General features: G+C 37.7%; 1 protein-coding gene across 6 annotated transcripts in view; it reads left to right on the top strand.

Annotated features, from left to right (window-relative positions):
• The window catches only part of RPS6KA5 (ribosomal protein S6 kinase A5), a 190,963-nt gene that overhangs the window by 134,426 nt on the left and 33,370 nt on the right, over window positions 1-23,167 (top strand). For 5 of the 6 annotated variants that reach the window (XM_024231295.3, XM_024231299.3, XM_024231300.3 and 2 more), the window contains 3 exon segments: window positions 3,163-3,246; window positions 6,052-6,155; window positions 20,139-20,289. In XM_024231295.3, the coding sequence (XP_024087063.2) occupies window positions 3,163-3,246; window positions 6,052-6,155; window positions 20,139-20,289 (339 nt within the window). 6 annotated transcript variants of the gene reach the window in all.

Here is a 23,167-nt window from a genome sequence, read left to right as displayed (position 1 = left end):
CCCACGTTGGAGTTTAATGGTGTGATCTCTGCTCACTGCAACCTCCACCTCCCAGGTTCAAGCAGTTCTCCTGCCTCAGCCTCCTGAGTAGCTGGGACTACAGGCATGTGCCACCATGCATTTTTAGTAGAGACAGGGTTTGAGCTATGTTGGCCAGGCTGTTCTCGAACTCCTGACCTCAAGTGATCTGCTCACCTTAGCCTCCCAGAGTGCTGGGATTACAGGTGTGAGCCACCATGCTCAGCAATTTTACTAAGTCTTGAGAAAATTATCCAGAATGTTGCGAAAGTATCCTCTAATTTACTGTCTTTCTTTAGCTGTATCTAATACGTTTAGTCTGCCTTTTTTATTGCCTCGTTTCTTTATTTGCACAGCTCTATTTGATTCTTTTTCTTCTTTTTCCTTTTTTTTTTTGTATCAGGGTCTCACTCTATTGCCCAGGCTGGAGTGCAGTGGTGCGATCATGGCTCACTGCAGCCTCGATCTCTTGCTCTCAGGTGATCCTCTTGCCTCAGTCTCCCAAGTAGCTGGGACTACAGGCATGCGCCACTATGCCCTGCTAGGTTTTTTTTTTTTTTTTTTTTTGTAGAGACAGGGTTTCACCATCTTGCCCAAGCTGTCTTATTTTATGTCTTTTATCTTTTACAACATACTGGTCATTTACAGATTATTTTTCTACTGTTTCAAGTAATCCTTCGGTTTGTTGTGTCTGTGGAGTCTAGTTCACTTATTTAGTAATATCAAGACATCAGGGCTTTATAGGAATTCTGGGCAGGCTAAGTTGTGAGAATATCTCTGGTTCTATCATGTGTCCCAGGGTGTCACCATGTTTAGCCAGATTTTCCTACTTCTCCATACCATGCAGAAGAGTAAATTCAGATCTCAAATCTAAGAAGCATAAGCCTAGGCATTTAAGATCACAGGAGGAACTTTGTTCAGCTAGGGCCTAGACAGAAACAAATGAGTGCTAGCAGGTGAATTTATTTTTCTGTAGTTTGTTTTCACTGAGGTTTAGCTTTCTTTGGTTTTAAGGTTTATATAAGAGTGGTAACTCTAGCCCATCTCATCTGAGCTGACAGCCTCATCGTTTATCCTCACAGGGTATTAAAACTCAAGTTTCTGGATTGCTGAGACCTGTAACAACTCACCTTTCCTCCTTTGTGCAGCCACAGCACTAGGTCATATGCCTACCTCTCTGGTTTTCTGTACCCACATCCTGGCTGGCACCCAGGAATTCCCCTTTCTTTCTTGTGAGCCCGGTCTTTGGCAATTACCAATGGAATATGTAATCCTTTTTGAAAATGAATCAAACATTTCTAGATATTTGTGTGGAGATTTGCTAACATTAAGAGTCTTTCTAAATATGGGATGAGAAAAAAACCTGTTTTCATTGATGATTTTACACCAGAATTTATCTGTTACAGGCAGATATGATTAGGACAAAACATTGGCAAATAAAAGCTAGGAATTATTTCATCAAAGTCTTTATTGAGAAATACTTAAGTCTGGCATTTGAGTTGCTATTGGGATTCCTCCCTAGAAGGAAACCAGCTTTTTATCCAGTGTTATCTGATCCTTTTCTCTAAGGAGCAATGAAGCCTCCTTGATTGGCTAATCACTTAAAACACATGAGTATTCCATATTATCTGCTAGTATGTTGCACACATCCCACTCCTGCTATTTTTGTTCATAATCAAGTAAATTTTCATTCACATTTTTTTTTAACTGTGATAACTAATGTTGCTTATAGTATGGGCATAAATGTCAAATAGGTTGTCTCCTTGAGAAAATTGTTACTTGAGAAAATTATTGTATTTTGAACAAATAAACCATAATCATAGTAGAACTGTTACCTTGAAGTCTTTCCTGCACCTATCAGAGACTCTGGAATATATTTTATGGTGCATCCTTCCCCTGTCAAATCTCATCAGTTTGTCTTCTTGGTAGAATTATTTTAAGGCATTATGCATCTTCATAGGCAAATAAATACAAATTCAAAAGTTACAATTGGTGATATTTTTACAAATAGAAGATAAACTCTTAGGAAGTTTAGGCAGAGACCTAAAAGTTAGAACCCAGAGGGAATAACACAGGAGGAAGCAAATGTAGATTTAGAACTGGGTAAGATGGCAAGGGTTTAAAATAATTGAGAGAATTAAGAGATGTTTGTCTTTATTTACTACTCTTCTCAGTGATTAGAACTTCTCAACACTTAGGCTTTAATTTTTCTATATTCTGGAATTTCTATCAAATAATTATTTATTAATGTATACCCTATCAACTTCTCCCCCAAAGCACCAGATAAGCTAAAATGAATTATAAGAGAGGCCAAAAATTACATGGAAAAGGTAGAAGAAAAATCTTTTAAGCACTTAACTTGGGGTGGTTGTGAGCTTCCTCTAAGTTGAGATAATAAATGAGCTACATAATTGATCATCTAAAAAATAATTTTTTAGGTTAACTTTCAGGCATGATATATTAGCCCTTTTGAATTTTTAAAATTCTATAAAAAGGAAACATCTATCTTTAAGAAATAATCTTTTTTAAAGACAGTTTTGTTTACCATTGTTAAACATAACATTAGCGTTGTCAAACCTAACAAGATGGTAAGGCAGAAAAAAAAAATTTTTATTCTTTTTTATCTTTGGGTTTATTAGTCCCCCGCTTAGAATTTGGTCTTTCCTCCCCCTTCAAGTTACCCAGTGTTTTCTCAATCTTGCCTAATAAAGTCATTCATACTAATGTGTTAGACAGTTCATGTTGCCTTACTAGGACTATTTTCATTCTTAAAAAAAAAAAAGGGTTAAATCAACAACTGAAATATACATGCATACAAAAAGTGAACAAGAATAAATAAATGGATTCATGGAAAGGGTGGGTGGATGGATGGATGGATGGATGGATGGATGGATGGATGGATGGATGGATGGATGGTATGGTACCATTTCATGCATGAGAAGTCTTTCTGATGGGATGACATATACCCAGGACTCATATTATGTAGACGGTGGTCTGTTCCAGTGAAGAGTAGGTCTGTCAAGTAGATTCTACCACTACTTTGCCACTATAGTGTATCTCAACCACTAACATGTATTACTTTCTTCTTTTGTCACTTGTCATACTAGCTTGAAATCAAATCCCTTTTTTGTTTGTTTGTTCAAGACTGAAAGAGCATATTCCTTTTGTGGAACTATTGAATACATGGCACCAGATATTGTCAGAGGGGGAGATTCAGGACATGACAAGGTATGTTCTAGTTTTGATGCTTCTTTATGTATTTCTATAAAATGTACTATAAGAATCCTAGTTAACAACTTAGGTCATCTCTTCAACAGAGCCGTCTTTCTGGTGTTGATTGTCTTACCTTCCTTTTTTTCTCTTTTGCTTTGTATTCCTGCACACATTATGATATCTAGTATTTTGGAGGAAAAAGATAATACAAAGGTTAGGACATTCTAGATTTCCCTTTGTAAAGGTTTTATTGGTGAGAATTGTGTTTTATTTTATAGAGTAACACTCTTGTTAAAGTTGAGACCTCAAAACTAGTCAAATAATTTTTATTTTATTTCTGTTGAGAGAGCCTATTTCTTAGAGTACAAACTATGACTCCATTTTTTTAAAAAATTAAGGGCCTGTAATCCCAGCACTTTGAGAGGCCAAGGTGGGTGGATCACCTGAGGTCAGGAGTTCGAGACCAACCTGGCCAACATGGCGAAACCCCATCTCTACTAAAAATACAAAAAATTAGCTGGGCGTGGTGGCAAGCGCCTGTAATTTCAGCTACTCGGAAGGCTGAGGCAGGAGAATGTTTCAACCCGGGAGGCAGAGGTTGCAGTGAGCAGAAATCGCACCATTGCACTCCAGCCTGGGCAACAAGAGTGAGACAGCGACTCGAAAAAAAATTACTTACTTATTTTTGCATGAGACCCTGGCCTTTTAGGATACAAGTGAACCACAATGCAATACAGAAGTGTCACGGCGTGTAAAACTGCACATTGTTCCTGTTTGAGCCGTGATGAATGGTTTTGGACAGTATTTCTTGGCATTTTTAATTTCTGCTAGAAAAACATTCGGAAACATATAGTCATGTGTATCACCTTTAGTTAATATTGGCTTTTGAAGCTGTCACTAAGAAGTCAATGAAAAGGGAATCACTGATATTTTCTTATTCCCAGTTTCTGCCTTTAACTTTCCAGAGACACTGGAGACTGTTGATTATCTTCCCAACAGAAATAAATATTTTAACAACCCTTGGAGAAAGAAAAAATCCTGAGTTCTAGATAGTTTAAGTTTGTTTTCCTAAGCCCTCTAAAAAGCTCAATTTTTTTGGCCTCCTCTCTTGCCTTTGTATGTGCAAAATGAAAATTCTAGAAGAAACTTTCTAAGTAATTATGTTATAAAATCTAGGTCATGGTTTTTTTTCTGTATTAAAGGGTACAAAATTTATTCATTTTTAACACTTCTGTTTTATTAATAGCTTTATCCAAATAAGGTATTCTATTTTTTGTTCCCCATCTTTCCTTCTTCTTCATTCCCTTTCAGAGTCCCACATATGCAGTTCAGATATCTGGCTGTGGAGAATCTTTGGTCTCTTTCCTGATGACTAATCATATATTTAGAAGCATGTTCTTCAAGTTTGTGTGTTACTGGTTTTGGAACCCAGGGCTAAAAATCTGATTACTGATCTCCATCAGTTGAAGAACGTGGTTTCAAATCCAACAGCAAAACATTCTGAGGGTTCTGACTCAAATGGCAGTCAAACTGCTTGTATAAATAGAAGAGTTTAATTGCTGGCTTAGTTTGCTTCTTGATATTCTTTGAAGCTGTTGGGGAATTTGGTAGGAATTTATACCTGTTAATTTGAAAATTATCTTCAGAGACCTAATGGAACCAATTTTCACATAAGAAAATCTTATATTACTCCTAGAATTTCTACATACCTAAGGTGCCGAATATACCTAGTCAATAAATATTTTTTCCCACACCTGGAACAACCTGACAATTATTAAATGAGATAATGTATGCAAAATGCTCATCATAGCCTGGCATGAGGAAAATATTCAGTAAATACCTTTGCTCTCACGATTTTAGTCTGCCTGATGTGTTTTGTATGTCAGCACTCTGTATTTTCTTAATAGCTCTAGGCTCATAAATTTTGTCACCTCTCTGAAACTTAGGCCCTGGAAATTGGAAGCAAATAGTTTGAAATTTTAACATCTGGTTAATATTTCTCATTGGTGTACACTCATTTGTTCAGCAGTTATTAAAATTCTGATTTGCCTAATTACAAAAGAAGTAATTTTCAATACATCAAGATTCTTTAGGCCAGGCTTGGTGGCTCACGCCTATAAGCCCAGCACTTTGGGAGGCTGAGGTGGGCAGATTGCTTGACCACAAGAGTTCGAGACCAGCCTGAGCAACATAGTGAGACCCCATCTCAAACAAAATAAAATAAAAGATTCTTTAAATTATATATAATTTTCTATGTTCTCAGTTCAGGTAACTGCATGTATAAATTGGTTTCCAAATTAGAACACATTTTATTTTATATTATTTTAGATCTTCCCATCAGTGAAGACTCTGAGGTTTATGTGTGATAAGTTCTATAAGAAAAATTGATTTAGGCAGTTAGGAAAAAATAACATACTCTTAGATGTGGTATTTTTTTTTCATTTTTTGTTCTTTGATTTTTAGACATTTCATAAGGCTCACTGGAGCTGAATACTTTAGTTCCCGATCATAAACCCAAAGAAATATCACCTACTTAAAATTTTAAAAATTTATATAAAGTTTAAATTTTTTAAATTACCAAGGTAAATGGTTACTAGTTTAAGAAATAACATGCTTTCTGTGCTGAGGATACTTGGATATTTGTTCTCTAAATGTCTTTCTTGCATGTGTTAATTTAATACTCCTTACATAGAAGGAGGTGTACAAAATCATTTTTAAAAACATTTTCCTAATAGATAGCTTTCTTTTATTCATTTTTTTCTTTCTTATAAAATATTTTAGTTGCTAATTCTATAAAATGAAATTATTGTTGTTTTATAGGCAGTTGACTGGTGGAGTTTAGGTGTTCTAATGTATGAATTACTAACTGGAGCATCTCCTTTCACTGTTGATGGAGAAAAAAATTCCCAAGCTGAGATATCTAGGTAAGATTTGACAAAATAAAATAAATGCATTGTTTTCTCAAAGGAACTGATCACATTTCTGCGGTTAGGCTGATGTAAACAATAATTTTTTTAAATGAGGATAGACAAAGTGATGTCTATGTGGTAAATTTTCATTTCTATCATATAGCATATAGATATGTTACCTTTATATTTCTTTATACTGATTTTATGTGCCCAGTTGAATCTGAAGTTTAACTTATGATCTATAGTGTCATGATTTTGGTGTGCCCCAGAGCACTTAGCATATTGTCTTACGCTTAGTAGATACGTCATATATTGAGAAGTTTATTTAATGGATACTTTTCCCTCCACTGTATATGTAATTTATTTCTTTGTGACTTTAACATGGAGAAACAGTAATGATATTTTTGAACTCATGAATGTAGGCTCAATAGAAACAAATATCGTAAAATTATCCTCTTGTAGGTCTCAGAGCATTATTCTCTTCTTTTCTTTCATAGCAGCTATCACAGTTGCAGTGTTACATTTTTGTTTATAATTATTTGATTAATGTCTATCTGTCACACTAGATTGTAAGCTCTGTGAGAGTAAGAGACATGTCTGGCTTTGATTCTCAGTACTTGCTATATAGAACTCCGTAAATATTTGAGGGATAAAATGGGTTAATGAACAAATAAGTGAATAGTGACCAACATTATACTAATTACTAGTTATGTTTTTGTCCTGTTTTTACTTGAATTTTATAACTTTGAGAACAGATTTGACATTAAAAATTAAAAATTGAGATTCCACTTCCAAAGAAGATGGAATAACAGGGACCAGATTTACTTTCCTGCCTGAAACAATTTTAACAATGGGCAAAATATATGAAACAACATATTTGAAGACATTGGACATCTGGAAGTGAAGGACAGTGATCTTTGAGAGGCGGAAAAATAAATGAGGTGAGCCCTATGATTGCCCCAGCTTACTGCCTTGAGAGCATTTCCAGGCCGCAAAACCCAGACGCAGTTGAGGAGGTGGGTCCCAAGAAGATCAAGACAGGTAGAGTTTGCAGGCCAGAGTGTGGGAGAGGAGAGTGGCACCCAGAGGGAAGTCCAGAGGTTTGCAGAGGTATTCAGTTGAGTATTGGTAAGCACACAGTGAGGGAACTATTCTATATAGTGAAGATGTTATTTCTTGCCAAATTGAACTGTAGATTCAATGCAGTCACATTTCCAGCAGGCATTTTTTTTCTTGAAATTGACAACCTGGGTCTAAAATTCATTATGAAAATGCAGAGGACCTAGAATAGCCAAATTATCTTTGAAGAAATATAAGTCTTGAAATAAACTTTGTTCTAAGTTACAGTAAGACATTGTAAGTCTTACTTAAGTAAGATATTGTACTTAAGTAAGTAAGACATTGTGGTATTGGTGTCAAGATAGACAAATGATCAGTGGCAAATGATTTTTGACAAAGATGCAAAGTCACTTCTGTAAAGATAGTTTGAACAAATGGTGCTGGAACCACTGGCTATCCAGATGGAAAAAAGTGAACTTCAAGAAATACTTCATACCATATAGAAAAATTAACTCAAAATGGATTATAGACCTAAATGTAAAACCTAAAATTATAAAACTTCTGGAAGGAAACATACAGGAAAACCGTTGTGAGCTTGGTTTAGGTAAAGATTTCTTAGATATGACACAAAAAGTGCAATCCATAAAACATTAATAAATTGGACTTCATCAAAATTAAGTATTTCTGCTCTTCAAAACTGTTAAGAGAATGAAAAGCCAAGCCACAGACTAGGATAAAATCTTAAATCATATGTCTGCTGAAGGACTGGTATCCAGAATGTATAAAGAATTCTTAAAACTCAAGAAAACAAACAACTGCATTTAAAAATGGGCAAAAAATTTGAACAGACAGTTCATCAGAGAAGATGTGTAGGTGGCAAATTAGCACATGAAAAGACTATCAACACCTTTAGTCTTTAGGGAAATGCGAATTAAAACATCAATGAAATACCACTATATACTCAACTAGTATGGCTAAAAATAAAGAGACTGATAATACCAAGTGCTGATAAAGACTTAGAGGAACTGGAACTTTCATACACTGCAAGGGGAAATGTAAAGTGGTACAAAAACTTTGGAAAATAGGCAATTTCTTAAAAAGTTAAACGTTACTCACTGTCTAATCTGTCCATTCCACTCCTGGGTAATTACCAAGGGAAATGAAAACATATGTCTGTATAAAAACTTGTACATGAATGTTAATGACAACTTCATTTGTAATAACTGAAAACTGGAAATAACCCAGGTATCTGTCAACAAGTAAGTGGTTAAACAAATTGTGGTTTATTCATACAAATGGAATACTTCTTAGCAATGAAAAGGAATTTATCTAAGACGTGTGGTAGTGCATCTGTAGTCGCAGTTGCTGAAGGGGGAGAGGTGGGGGCATTCCTTGAGCCCAGGAGTTTGAGGTCAGCCTGGGCAATGTAGCAAGACCCTGTCTCTTTTAAAAAAAGGAATGATTTGTTTATACACTTGCAAATGGATGAATCTCAAAATAATTACACCGAGTGAAAGAAGCGAGAAAATATAGAATATATACCATATGATTCCATTTCTGGAAAATGCAAACTAATCTACTGTGACAAAAAGCAGAATAGCAGTTGCCTGGGGACTAGGATTGGGGGAAGTCAGGAGAGATTACGTAGGAAAACTTTGGAAGGTGATGAGTATGTTTGTTATCTCGATTGTGGCAGTGGTTTCACAGGTGTATACATGTGTCAAAACTTATCAAACTTAGAACATTTTCTTCCATGAAATTAAAAAAACATAAAATTGTGCACTTTGTATATGGGAATTTTATTGTACATCAATTGTACTTCAATAAAACTGTTAACAATTTAAAGCGTACCTTTTCCAGGACAGGCTAGGAAGTAAATGATTTCTCACTGTTTCAATTTATTTAATGCCAAAGTTAAGTGAGCAGTACTTCTTTTTAAAATCAGGGTGAGTTAAAATCTCACCTCTTATGAAAAATTATAAATATGACTTTATTTATTTTAAATTGATTTTTTGGCAGTTTGCAAATACCTCAGACTACAGGAAACCGTGGCCACCGTCCTGAGAATTTGGGTCCAGTTGCAAGATCATACCTGTCATGGTGACAGGTACTAAGGGTGGCCTTAACCTGACAACATTAAGTGGTGGCTTCTCTAATTCCCCTCTTTCTGATTCCACATATACAGGCAATCTTTATAAAATAATTTTCCTTTCCACTGTAGGTCTGAGTGTGGAGAGAGGTATATTGCTTATGATGGCAAGAATACTCTGAACAAAGTAATGTTCACATTTAAATTGCTTTTATTCCCTTTATATCAATCAATTGGCATTCTTGTTTTAGAAAGAGAAAGAGAGCCTGAATCAGATTGTCTAAAACCTTACAACTAAAGCAAATAGACTTTTCAAGAATTTAAATAGGATTCCTTCCCTTTAATCAATTAATTATCCACTTTGTCATGGTGTCAACCTGTAACTTCATGGTTTGTGTGTGTGTGTGTGTGTGTGTGTGTGTGTGTGTGTGACAGAAATTTACAAACAATGTGATAACTAAATTATCCTACACTAAATTTTCCTTTCAAAATAATCATTCTGAGTATCTTTCCTGGCGTAAATCTTGCATGTATCATTTAGATATCATGTGTCATTATCTGTCCCCAGTATCTTAATTAGCTCAGGCTTTTTATCATCATTGAATTTTTCCATTCATTAATTATTATGATCTTCCCTGAACTCTGCATACTTTCCGTATTTTTTGTTTGAAATTATTCAAAGTAATGTATTATCTAAGTTATCTGTTTGCCATTTTTGTCTACAGGTAGCCTAGAATAAAAATGTTTTTCTAGTATATCAAATTTCAAGATATGCTAAGAACTTAGAATGAGAAGAAACTTAAGAGTCCAGCTTTTCCCCTGACATAAGAATCCCTTTGTCTGTAAGAATCCCTGATAGTTGTGCCGTCATGGAAAGGATGGAGCTTCTGTAAGGTGTTTTTAAGGAAGCCATGTTCATTAATGGACAACTTTAGTTGTATAGAGTTTTCCCCCCCTTAAACTGAAATTATTATTTTCTCATTTCTGAATGTTAATTTTGGTCCTGCCTGCCCAAGAACATGGAATAATTCTATTATTTCTTTCCAGACATTTCTTTAAGGATAGTTTTATCTAGGATAAATCTTTTAGCTATTCATTAGAAATCATTTCTAGATTTCTCATATCCTGATACTATTTTGGACAAATATTAAATTATCAGTATTATTGATTGGAATGATTGGTTTTTAGCTTTTCTGTGAGTCTGTTTCTTATTTTTTTAAATATATGTACATGTGCTTTTCTTACGTCTCTTACACTAGCTTTTATTTTATAAATTTATTTTATTTTTTTATTTTTTTAATGTTGAGACAGAGTCTCACTCTGTCACCACAGCTGGATATAGTGGCATGATCTCGGTTCCCAAGAGCCGAGTTCTCCCAAGTTAAAGTGCAACCTCCAACTGCAACCTCCGCCTCCCAAGTTAAAGTGATTTTCCTGCCTCATCCTCCCCAGTTGCTCGATTACAGGCACATGCCACCACGCCCACCTAATTTTTGTATTTTTAGTAGAGATGGGGTTTCACCATGTTGGCCAGGCTGGTCTCAAACTCCTGACCTCAAGTGATCCGCCTGCCTCAGCCTCCCAAAGTGCTGGGATTACAGGATGAGCCACTGTGCCTGGCTTCCATTAGCTCTTATTGCCTTTCTGTATAGAACATCTTTTAGGCCAGTGGCCACTCTCAGTTCCTTGCAATGTGGGCCACTCTAACCTGACAACTCTCTTTGTCAGAGCCTGTGAGCTGGAAAGGCAGTAGAGTCCACTAGGAAGATGGGATGCCTTGTAACCTAATCATGCAGTTGACATCCTGTCATCTTTCTGTACCCAGTATTGGTTATAAGGAAGGCACTAGGTCCAACCCACAGGTAAGAGGCTGTGAATGCAAATATACAGTGATCACTGGGGCCATCTTCAAAGTCTGCCTACCATGAGCCCTTTACACAAAAGATTGCCAACCCTTGGTCTAGGTAATTAATTTTGAGATATGTTGCTTTTGGAGTCATGTATAGAATAACTACAAGTATCATTTTTTTTACCCTGTTTTAAGAAGAAATCAAATGTATTATTTTTCTTGGCTTTCTTAGGTCTTTATGATAAAATCCTTTATTGGCATATTTTATAAAGCCTCCTTGATTCTCAATTTGCTGAGGGTTTATTCTTTTCTTCCTCATTTTAGGTATTTCTGTACCCAATATGAGCATCTATGTTTCCCAGGGTATTTTGACTAGTTAACCAAAAACTTTTTAAAGTTTCTCACAGTAGCTACTCGTCTACACATTCATCTACACGAGGCAATTGCAGCAGCTCCGGACTAGAGTCCAGCAGCAGGAGGGGATGGCAAGGAGAGGACAGGGTCAAATGGCCCTTCCCTTGGCACTCATACTCCTCAGCTTTACATCTTCTTTCCTTTCTTCATTTGTTTTGCACTGCTTCACTCTACAACCTGTTGGGGTGAATCATACTTCGTTATTAATTGCTCTGAGGCACTCTCTAGTGGGGTGGAGCATTTGGAATCCTGAATAAAACCTAGGGATAGAACGGGTGCAGTGGCTCACTCTTGTAATCCTAGCACTTGGGGAGGCCGAGGCAGGTGGATCACCTGAAGTCAAGAGTTTGAGACCAGCCTGGCCAACATGGCAAAACCCCATCTCTACTAAAGATAAAAAAATTAGCTAGGCATGGTGATGGGTGCCTGTAATTCCAGCTATTTGGGAGGCTGAGGCAGGAGAATCGTTGGAACCCTGGGGGCGGAGGTTGCAGTGAGCCGAGATTGCACTACTGCACTCCAACCTGGGTGAAAGAGTGAAATCTCAAAAAAAAAAAAAAAACCCTAGGGATCATTCTTCCAACTGTGGAAAGGGTCCATCAGAAACATCATCAGTCTGCCTATTGTTTCCCAGGCCTTCTTAGTCTCTCACCCTCGGAGACCTGGCCCTCTGTCGTTTCCCTGATGATGCTGCAGTGTAGATTCTTTGCCGCCACCTCTGTGCACCACCCCAGCCAGTTCTCTACTGCTACAGTCAACCCAGAGTCTAAAAGGCCAGCCTCATACATACTGGAAAGGGCCGTGAAAGGAAGAAGGTATCTTTCTATATTCACGACTGTCACACATTTTGATCTCTGGATCACCTGCTGTTTCTCATGTACTCATGGTTCTCCATGGCCTCCCAAAGAAGGTCTCATCATTTTGGGTGATAATCTTGGCTCTATAGTCTGGCTGTTGCTCTCTGCCTCTAGCTCTTTTCAGTTTAGCTTTCTCTTTGGAATTCCTTGCATTGAAGTCTGCTTCTGAGTGTCTTAGTTTTATTGTCACGTGCAGCCACCTGGCTCCAAGGAACCCCCAAGGTCTGAGTTTACCCCTTTCTTCCATCACTATCATCCTCCCCCTGTTAGGGAAAGGTAGTCTAAGGGCCATCATGGAATGATGGAGAAGTAAAGGTTTAACAGCATTGTGTGGGCTACAGAAAAAAAAGTGTACAAAGGAAGAGAGACAGGAAAAGGTCTGGCAATAAAAGTCATACTAAGTAACTTCTAAATCTTATTTAAGACACTTCCAGGCACGTCTAACAAGCCAGTCTAGTAGCCCCACCAGCAATCTAACTGTAAAAGAGTGGTGAGGACCCCCAGCAGACCAGCTTGGTTCACTAAGGAAGCCTTAACCATTGAGAGGAAGGGCAATTTTTGGTGTAATATCTATCACTTTTAGATAGAAGATGCTATAAATTAAAAAGAAAGCTCTTTTCAGCAAAATCTTTGCAGTATCATGCATTCATCTTTGGTTCCCCTAACTTTGTAAGAAACAAGTTTTTTCCTTCAGTCCCAGAAGCAATGGCCGGAGTGTGCACCTCTCAGATGGCTTCCCAGGCAGTGTGGTAGGAGACCTGGTTAGTGTACTGGGCAGAAGAGGGAAATAAGATGCTTTATGTGGCCAGCCGCAGTGGCTCACGCCTATAATCCTGGCACTTTGGGAGACTAAGGAGGGTGGATCACTTGAGGTCAGGAGTTCGAGACCAGCCTGGCCAACATGGTGAAACCTTGTCTCTACTAAAAATACAAAAATTAGCTGGGTGTGGTGGCGAGTGCCTGTAATCCCAGCTACTTGGGAGGCTGAGGCAAGAGACTCACTTGAAATCAGGAGGCGGAGGTTGCAGTGAGCCAAGATTGCACCAGTGTACTACAGCCTGGGCAACAGAGGGAGACTCCACCAAAAAAAAAAAAAAAAAAAAAAAAAAAAAAAAAAAAAGATGCTTTATGTGACAGTGAAGAAGAGTATTTATAGCTTACGTAAGACATGCCCTGGGGACAACTCCAAGAGTTACTGGGTGGGTGAGACTTTTGAGTGCAGTCACAGGTTGCACAGAAGCAGATAAGGATACCAGCCAAATAATCTCAATTTATTATTATTAATGACCTGGCTGATGTGGCCTAGGGAAACACAGGTTAAGTGGATCAAGGAAGAATTCAGTAACACCAAAAGTGAAGTGACAGCCTGTCTCATAGCTAAAGGAAGACAGACTACTATAGAGTGACATCAACAGCACCGTTCACCTGGGGACCGCTGTGTGCCAGCCTCTGTGCTGAGAAGTCACCCACATTGTATTCTGGAATCCTCAGAACCCTGAAAAATAAGTGGTAGCATATGCAGTTTTACAGATGAAGAAACTAGGATGTAACTTGCTTGGGACTCAATGCTACTGTGAGGTTGGACTGGGATCAAATACAGAGTTGCTGGAAAGTTACTCCACGCTGTCTTCATGGGTAACACTTGTTTCCATGCTGCTGTTTTCTTTCCGAGTCTGGCAGGTCCTTATTTCAGGTAAAAGACTGGGAAGTACTGGCCCACGGACTGCGGGGAATTGATTTCATTAATCAGTGGAGTATTTGTTGAATAATTCTTTACTCCTAAGGAGAAAGAGAAATAGAGGGCAAAGTCCTTGTCCTAAGAACATTTATATAGCATTTGGGAGGATATGGAATAAATACATGAAAATTCATAGTATCAGGGAGTTTTGACAAATGTCTGAGTGCTTTTAGGTAAGAAGAATGCTGGGGGAGGACAAAGGAGGTTTGGTTCCCTGGGGCTGGGCTGTCAGGGAAGCATTCATGATGGAGATGCGGACTGGGTTGGGTAGAAGACAAAAGATGATGGGGAAGTACCCACAGTGGCACACGGGAGGTTCAGGACTCCATTGCCTCCTTGCCACTCTGTGTACTCCTGCCAGTGGGTTCATGATCTTGTAAGTGAAACTCATTTTATTGTTCCCACTCTAAATGTCATGTTCATTATAGTTTAAGATATGCATGTGGGGTAAAGAGTCAATAATAACACCCAGAGACATATACTATTAATGTTTTGATATATTTTGTTTTATTCTTTTTTATTTGTATAATGTTGTACTCATACTAGAAATAAAATTTTATATTTTTCAGTTTTTGCTGAAATTTATGTCATAAACATTTTGTTCTCTAATTACAAACTCTCTGTAAACATAATTTTGTAATGGTTGCATAATGTACTATTGAGTGGATACACCATAATGTTTAACTTTTCCCCTAGTGTTGGACAAAAATGTAGAGTAAGTGAAGTTTACTGAGAGCTGTTTCTAACTCAGGCAGGCACATAAATAATTTTATAATTCTGGGACCACATGGGAACCAGGAAGTAAAAGTCAAGAACGTTAAGTCATGAAATGGAAAAGATTGTGAACTTTTAAATGGAGGACAAATAGAAATAAACAAACAACCCATGAGAATGCATGCCATCTGCAGAAAAGCAAAAGAGTTATTGCAGGCATCTCATTGAAACTGTGAGGAAGAAAGGTCCTGAGTGGGCAAGATACAGTAAGTAGAAAACAATTTGACATTTATTTATTCACTAAATATTTGTTGAGGAGTTGCTATGTGCTAAGCAATGTTCTAGGCCCTGGGAATAAAGCAGTGAACAAAACAAAGAGAATTCTTACTCCATTAGAGCTTGTGTTTTAGTTGAGAGAGATAAATAATAGACAAATAAACATATGGTATGCATGAAGAAAAATAAAACAGATTCAAGGGATAAGGAGTATGGGGGTAACGGCTATTCTTGATAGGATGGTTAGAGCAAGCTTCTCTGAAAAGTTGACACTTGAACAAAGACTTCGGTGGGTTTAAGAAGTGAGCATCCCCAGGCACGGTGGCTCACGCCTGTAATCCCAGCACTTTGGGAGGCCAAGGTGGGTGGATCACGAGGTCAGGAGATCGAGACCATCCTGGCTAACACGGTGAAACCCCGTCTCTACTAAAAATACAAAAAATTAGCCAGGTGAGGTGGCGGGCGCCTGTAGTCCCAGCTACTTGGGAGGCTGAGGCAGGAGAATGGTGTGAACCCGGGAGGCGGAGCTTGCAGTGAGCTGAGATCGCGCCATTGCACTCCAGCCTGGTCGACAGGGCGAGACGCCGTCTCAAAAAAAAAAAAAAAATAATAATAATAATAATAATAAAAGAAGTGAGCATTGCCCATTGTTATTAAGACTGTTGTGCTTAAAGGTCAGTTATTTTTTTTTTTGAGACAGGTCTTTGTTATATTTTAGTGAACACACAAAAACACATGTACAAAGCTTCATAGGTTTACTTTTTCTAAAACATATTATTATAAAAGTTTTCAAACATTTGTTACAGTGGACACTCACACACACTCTCTACCTAAATTCTACCATGAATATTTTATCATCCTTGCTTATTTCCTGTCTGCCTGTGTATCTGTACCTCTCCCATCATAGGTTTAATTTTAATTTTGGTGTCTACCCTTTATTCTGTACATTGTGAAGCTAATCACTTGTGATTTCCTTTCACCACAGAGGTTTCCAGAAACTTAATTCATGAGTAGGAAGAAATTTTATATTCATTTTTATATTACTGGTGTGTATTTTAATTTTATTTCATTTGGTTTTTTACATGCAGTTCCTCAATCCATTTGGAATTCATTTGTGTTGTAATATAAGGCAAGGGTCTTGCTTTTGTTTGTTTATTTCCTGTACAGCTGGTTTCCCCAACATTTGTGCCTTTTGCTATGTGATCTGGTCATTTTTTTTTTAAATAATGCAAGTTTTTGGCCGGGCACGGTGGCTTACGCCTGTAATCCCAACACTTTGGGAGGCCGAGGCAGGCAGATCACCTGAGGTCAGGAGTTCAAGACCAGTCTGGCCAATATGGCAAAACCCCATCTCTACTGAAAATACGAAAATTAGCCAGGCATGGTGGTGGGTGCCTGTAATCCCAGCTACCCGGGAGGCTGAGGCAAGATAATTGCTTGAACCTGAGGCAGGAGAATTGTGCCACTGCACTGCAACCTGGCGACAGAGCGAGAATCTGTCTCAAAAAAATAATAATAATAATAATTCAAGTTTTTATATAAGCTTGGTTATTTTTCACAATGTGTCATCCACGTTCACTTGATTTGGCTATTAATTTATTTTGCTAGCACCTCACTGTAACAATTTCATTTCATGATACACTGTAATATGTGGTTAGGCAATCAACCCAATTTTCTTTCTTAGAATTTTCTTACTTGTGCTGTATATTTTGCAAATGAATATTAAAGTCACCCATGTTCTGAGGCCTTGTTGCAAGTTTAATTAATATTCATATTTCTTGCTTTTTTGAAAGGAGTCTTTCCGTATCTGTAAAAGAAGGATAAAAATAGCAGTCTTTTGATAGGATTATTATATGGATTAAATAACATACACGTGAAGTGTTTAATATGGCTTATCAACTCAGAGCTTTTTCTGACTTTACAGAAGGCTCTAAGATTTATTTGGGCTCTACCTAATTGTAATTCATTTCTGGAGTTTCCCAGATCCATTTTTAAGCAAGAAAAAGATAACTTTGGGATATTACCAATTCAGAAATCAAGCACATTGGAGGAGGAGAAGTGACAGCAACACCCAAGAAATGTCTCCCTGCAGGATCTTCTAGTATTGTCATGACTAAATGTCCCACAGAATCGTCTGCCCTCAGCCCCACTTCTGCAGTGCCCATTCTGCATAGCCAGCAGTGGTCTGGGGTTCAGGTTGACGTTCACACTCACATGTCACAATAGACTGGAATCTGGCACCAGTTTTATGTAGCTTTATATAAGGATGCAGGACAGGAAACAGTGTATCGACATTACAGCATCAAACACATCTTCATCGGGGACCTTCCCACCACCTATGCGTGGCTTCCCAGCCCACAGAAGACACACTTAACCATTGGTGATGAGAATAAGGGGGAGCTTGTGGACCACCCCAGCATGGGAAGCTCAGAGCAGCAACTGTCCCTTGTAACAGCCTGTGAGCATGGCTTCCAGGGGCCTGCATGCCTGCTCACACCTCTCAGTCCAGATGCAGCTCACTTCCAGGAGGAGCTTTCACAGCACCTGACCCAGCTGCCATGCCAGTTATCTTAACCCAGTACATTTCAAGGGTATGGTATAAGAAATAGTTACATCTGGGATCACCTTCTTATGGAGAAAGGATGTAACCTACTATAGGCCGTTTCTCCTCACCACGCCACTCCCAGTGTCTGGTTGTCTTCCTGTCACTGCAGTTTTCTAGCAGGAATAGGCTTTAGAACCTCCTCACATCACTGAGGAAAGCCCGTGGCACTCTGTTTACCAAGACAACAGGGAGCCTAAGTGATATTCCTTCCACATATCTTCTGTTTTCACAGGGTGGGGCAAGATATTCCTCGTCATCTGCTAGGGTCTCCTGCTGCTGCTTCTGGCCATAGGATTTTCACTCAGGAATGGGAGGGGTTTAGGCTATCACTGGTGGTTCTCCAAGCTCCCACATCAGCACTGTTTTCCACCGACATGCTTTCAGATTTGTACTCAATTTCTCCCAATGTGGTCCCTGCCTCATCTGAATTTAAAATTCTAGCTCCCTGCATGTGGTCTCCTTGTGTTCTTCTTTCCAGACTTGGCATCTCAGCAGAGCCATTTCTGTTTTTGGGTACTCCTCCTTTTGAGGATGAACTCACCATGGTGGACATTTCTCCTTTCTGCCTTCAGAGGACTGACTGTTCTTTCCCCAGCACCTGATATTGAGTAGATTTCCAATACAAGTTGAAATGTTCTTAAGGTTTAAGAAGTAATAAGATGGTGCAGAGTCAGTATGCTAAGATGTTGTCAGCCAAAGTGCATATATTTCTACCCTGATTCAACAAAAGTAAATGTCACAATTTGCTTATCTTGACCCTGATCCTTTATGCAAAGTTTTTTTCCTGCAAAAAGTACAGTAGAGGTGGAGAAAATGGGAAAAGCTATGCTTATTTTCCCCCAAGAAACAGGATTCCCAGTTTCTCTCTCAGACATGCCTGTGTCTGATCTGAGAAGAGGATTGTCTATTAATGCCGAAAATCCAGACAAACAGTGAGCAATGGGAGCGTATTAAAGAATCAAAAAGCAGAGAGGTTGTTGCTTGTTTCCTTTCTTTCCTTGTTTTACCAACATTTTCTTGGATTCCCAGAATTAAGTGCTAGAGGTAGAATTAACTTTGAGATTAACAACGCTGCTGGAATCTTTTGTAAAAAATTACGGTTTCATTATCATTTCACTGATTCTCAGTGGCTATTTGATAGAGCGTCTAGGCCTATTTTCTATATGGTTGCCTTGGAATGAGGGAGTATAACAGTAGCTCACATTGATTGAGCATTTGCTATGCGCTAGGTACTATGTTAAGCACTCTACAGGTCTTATTTAAGCATCATAATACCTCTTTTAGGTAGGTACTGATGTTATGCCCATTTTACAGGTGAGAAAACTGAGGTACAGAGGTTAGTTATCTCAAGGACACACAAGGTCCAGGCAGAGCCAACGTTGGGCTCATTCTGGCTCCAAAGTCTATATTCTAACTCACCACACTATACTGTCTCTTATATATTAATTATCTATTTTTGTTCCATAATGGTTATTAATATTTTAATGCACAATAGGGAATCTTTTTGCAAACCCAATTAATGGAGTAACTGTCTTCATATATATTGTGTTAAGGTTCTTAATTTCAGTCAGTCCTTTCAGTATTTCTTACTAAATTATTGATCTGGATGTTAAGAGGGAGAAAGGTACACTTGGATTGGATTGATTTCTTCTGTAACCTTAGAATAATTTTCTCATCAAGAAACTTTATTACCATCTTATGTTTTTATTTTCCATTATAAATTGTGGATTTTACTCCATCTCTGAGCTCTACCTGCCTCATAGGGCTTGTCTGGCTGTTTTATAGCAGCAAACATTGAAGCAGGCACTTTTACCCCATGGAAATCCCCAGCTGTAGTGCCCATTTCCAGATATCAAGAGTTGAACCGTCTCCAAGTGGGTCTGACCCCACTTGTCTCGGTGGACTTCCCTCTGCATTCTTATGGGCCCCTTAGGTTTGCTGGCACTCGGGGGAAGAGGAGTGAGGTAAAGATGGTTGTTCTCTTTTGTCCTTTTAAATCTGAGTGCTCAATTCCCTTACCTGAATTTGTTAAGAGTGTTTTATGTTGTGAAGTCTTTAATCATAGAGTCTAGTCTATATATGGGAGGTCTAATCTAGCCCCAGGCTTTTCCTTTTTTCCCCCTAGTGAAATATTTGGGATGTTAGCCTCCCACCAGGATTGACTTATACTGAAAAATGAGCCAACATTTTTTGTTACTGCTCATTTGAGTTTCAGAAATTTGACTTTATGGTATCTCATTCTAAATATTTTTTGAACAGTGTTGAGGTATTATTGATTCATGTTAAGTATTTATCTCTCTCTTTCACATGTGATTCAGTTTCAAAGTGTATTTCACCATGCTTTTTTTTTTTTGTCATCCTCTGTTTGTTTTAACAGCAAGTTTTGTCTGCCTACAGGAGAATATTAAAAAGTGAGCCTCCATATCCCCAAGAAATGAGTGCTTTAGCTAAAGACCTAATTCAGCATCTTTTGATGAAAGATCCCAAGAAGAGATTGGGATGTGGTCCACGTGATGCAGATGAAATCAAAGAACATCTCTTCTTTCAGGTGAAATTATTGAATAGATAAATGGTTTCATACTCCTTGGCGTTTTCAGGGTCCTTGGCGTTCTTGGTGAAATTAGTGAACACAGTCCCCTTTGGGATCATTTTCCACTGGCATTTTCACATACATTGCACCTTTTTTTTTGTTTTGTTTTTAATGATAGGGACCCTTTAGGTAGGGCCAAAATTCTACTTGTATAAACATAAATGGTCTTTTTCTCCCTCAATGGAGTGGAAGTGGGGAGGATCATAATAGCATTCAATTTTCTACATACTGATTCATTAGAGTTTCTAGGTGGTGGTTTCCATTTATGATCTTGAGATCTAGCCATATGGACTGAGACTTTTACTGTACTTTTCACTTCTGTCTCAGTTCATGAGCTGTTACTGCCACTATGTTTCACCTTTTAGATAGTAATTTCATCACTTCCTCTTTTCCCAGAAGTAATCTTTAAAAATTTTAAATTTACCTATTTCTCAGTTACGTATTCATGACACATAGAGAGTTATTCATTTATTTCCTTTGTCCTGTGACAGTGCTTCTCTTATTCTGAAAAAGCCTAATGAGACCATTCTACCGAGGACCAACATATCTGCTCAGTTTAGTACCAAAAAAACACCAAAATATTAAACAACTGAAAAAAAAACATTTAAATTAACTGAGTTGGCTAGTTATTTCCAGCCTCAGTCGTCAAACTGGGGATGCCACAGCTTTGATTTCTAAAACTCTGGAGATATGACTTTTACATAACTTCATCATATCAGTAAGCCTGACCTAAATATTTATGGTCTAAAGGGACCATCTATGTTTTATTTTTTATTCTGTAAATTAAGCTTTTACATTATTATCACCAAAACAAATGAAAATAATAGAGCAAAATGAAGAAAAACTCTTCTATTAAGCTTCATGTTGTTATTTATTTTTTAAATATATAAAAACAAATATTGATTAGAAGTGAGAGTTATCTCTGCACTTCTGTGCTCAAAAAAAGGCATATTTCTCTTACTCTCTCAATATAATTATTTTTTAAAATACTACTGCACATCTTACAGAAGTTCAGTAACATAATGATAAATACATTTAGAATAAAAGAAACTTCTCATTACATGCATTTCATAGATTCACATGGCTTGGAAGGATTACTCTTTGAACAGACTTTCAAATATCTTCTTCAGAAGTTTATCTCAAAAGTTAACAGTAAAATTTAAGAAACAAGTCGAGCAAAGTACCCCCAATCATATTTTCCTAGGATCTTTTTCTCCATTGCTCCCTCTATTTGGGAATATTGCAGTATGTCTTTCATATTAGAGAAATTTCTCTTTTCAGTAGCTTGGAATAGTAATTTTAGATTACTTAATTGCCTTGACTTTTTAAATGATAGGGACACTTGGAAAGACCAGAATTCTACTTGTAAAGGCCTAAATGGCCTTTTTCTCTGTAAATGGAACAGAGGTGGAAAGGATCATAATAGCATTCCATTTTCTACATATTAAACATTCTCCTGCTAACAACATGTTTCTTTAAATTACCCCTTTCCTCTAGAAGTTTATTTTAATATATGTACAATGGCCAAGCCCAAGTTATGTGCTTATAATGGAAAACATTACAGCTTCAGAGAGAAAAAAACACTAAAAAGTCAAGAGACTGTGTTCAAATCCTGACTCTTCCACCAACTGGTGTTTGAGTGAAAAGGTTATTTCTTATTTCTTGGCCTCAGTTTCACTGGATCAAATAAAAGAGATGAACTAAATGATCTCAATTCCATTTTAGCTGAGAAATTTGAAGATCTGTGATTTAATTATTTTGTTTCTATTGCATCTACAAGACAGCATAATAAAAACATTTTATGGGCTGGGTGCAGTGGCTCACGTCTGTAATCCCAGCACTTCGGGAGGCCGAGGTGGGCGGATCACTAGGTCAGGAGATCGAGACCATCGTGGCTAACACAGTGAAACCCCGTCTCTACTAAAAATACAAAAAATTAGCCAGGTGTGGTGGCGGGCACCTGTAGTCCCAGCTACTCGGGAGGCTGAGGCAGGAGAATGGCGTGAACCCGGGAGGTGGAGCTTGCAGTGAGCCGAGATCGTGCCACTGCACTCCAGCCTGGGCAACAGAGCGAGACTTCGTCTCAAAAAAAAAAAAAAACATTTTATGGTAGTTGATTAAACTTACTAAATTTTATCAACAAAGAAGTTCACATTTTCATATTTTACTGTCACTGAAATCAGTATGCATGTTACAGTGGCCATCATCTTATATTCTTATGATTAATACTTTTTTCTTCTTAATGATACATAAAATTATTGTGTATCTTACTATCAGTAATGGCATCTTAGATTTGAAGAAATATGGTAGTAGGAGACCTGTAGGATTTAATTCAGTAAGTGTTATCTGAGATTGTTTTAAATGATAGAAGGAGCACAAAGAAACAGAGCAAAGGGTTGAATTTCAGTAATATAACTCAGTAAGTGACCTAGAGGGAAAAGGGGCTTGCATTATTCTATGGGGGACATAAGAGGCAGTGTTTAAAATGCTTGAACACAGTTGAATAAGAAGAGTGATCACATCCATATGATGGTATCATTTGAACTTCTAGACATAAGCACATGCATGATTTACAGTGGATTTATTTTCCAGTATGTCTGGATGCCCAGGAGGAAAAACAAGTGCAGGCAGAGAGCTAAGTAACACTGCCTCTAGAAAATAGGAATATTCCTTCAGAGCTAATATCCACATCCGTAGAGCATTTGGAAACCCTTTATTTCAGTTTTTTATTTTGTTTTGAGTTTTTTGTTTGTTTTCTTTGTGGCTTAACACCTTTCTGAAGAGGCTCAGGACAAAAGTATTTTTCTGTTATCTTTAAAGGTAAACTAGGGTGTCT

This window comes from Pongo abelii, chromosome 15, assembly GCF_028885655.2.
Source record: "Pongo abelii isolate AG06213 chromosome 15, NHGRI_mPonAbe1-v2.0_pri, whole genome shotgun sequence".
Taxonomy (NCBI): Eukaryota; Metazoa; Chordata; class Mammalia; order Primates; family Hominidae; genus Pongo; species Pongo abelii.
The sequence above is the reverse complement of the archived record's forward strand: the minus strand, read 5'-3'. Positions and strand labels throughout refer to the sequence as shown.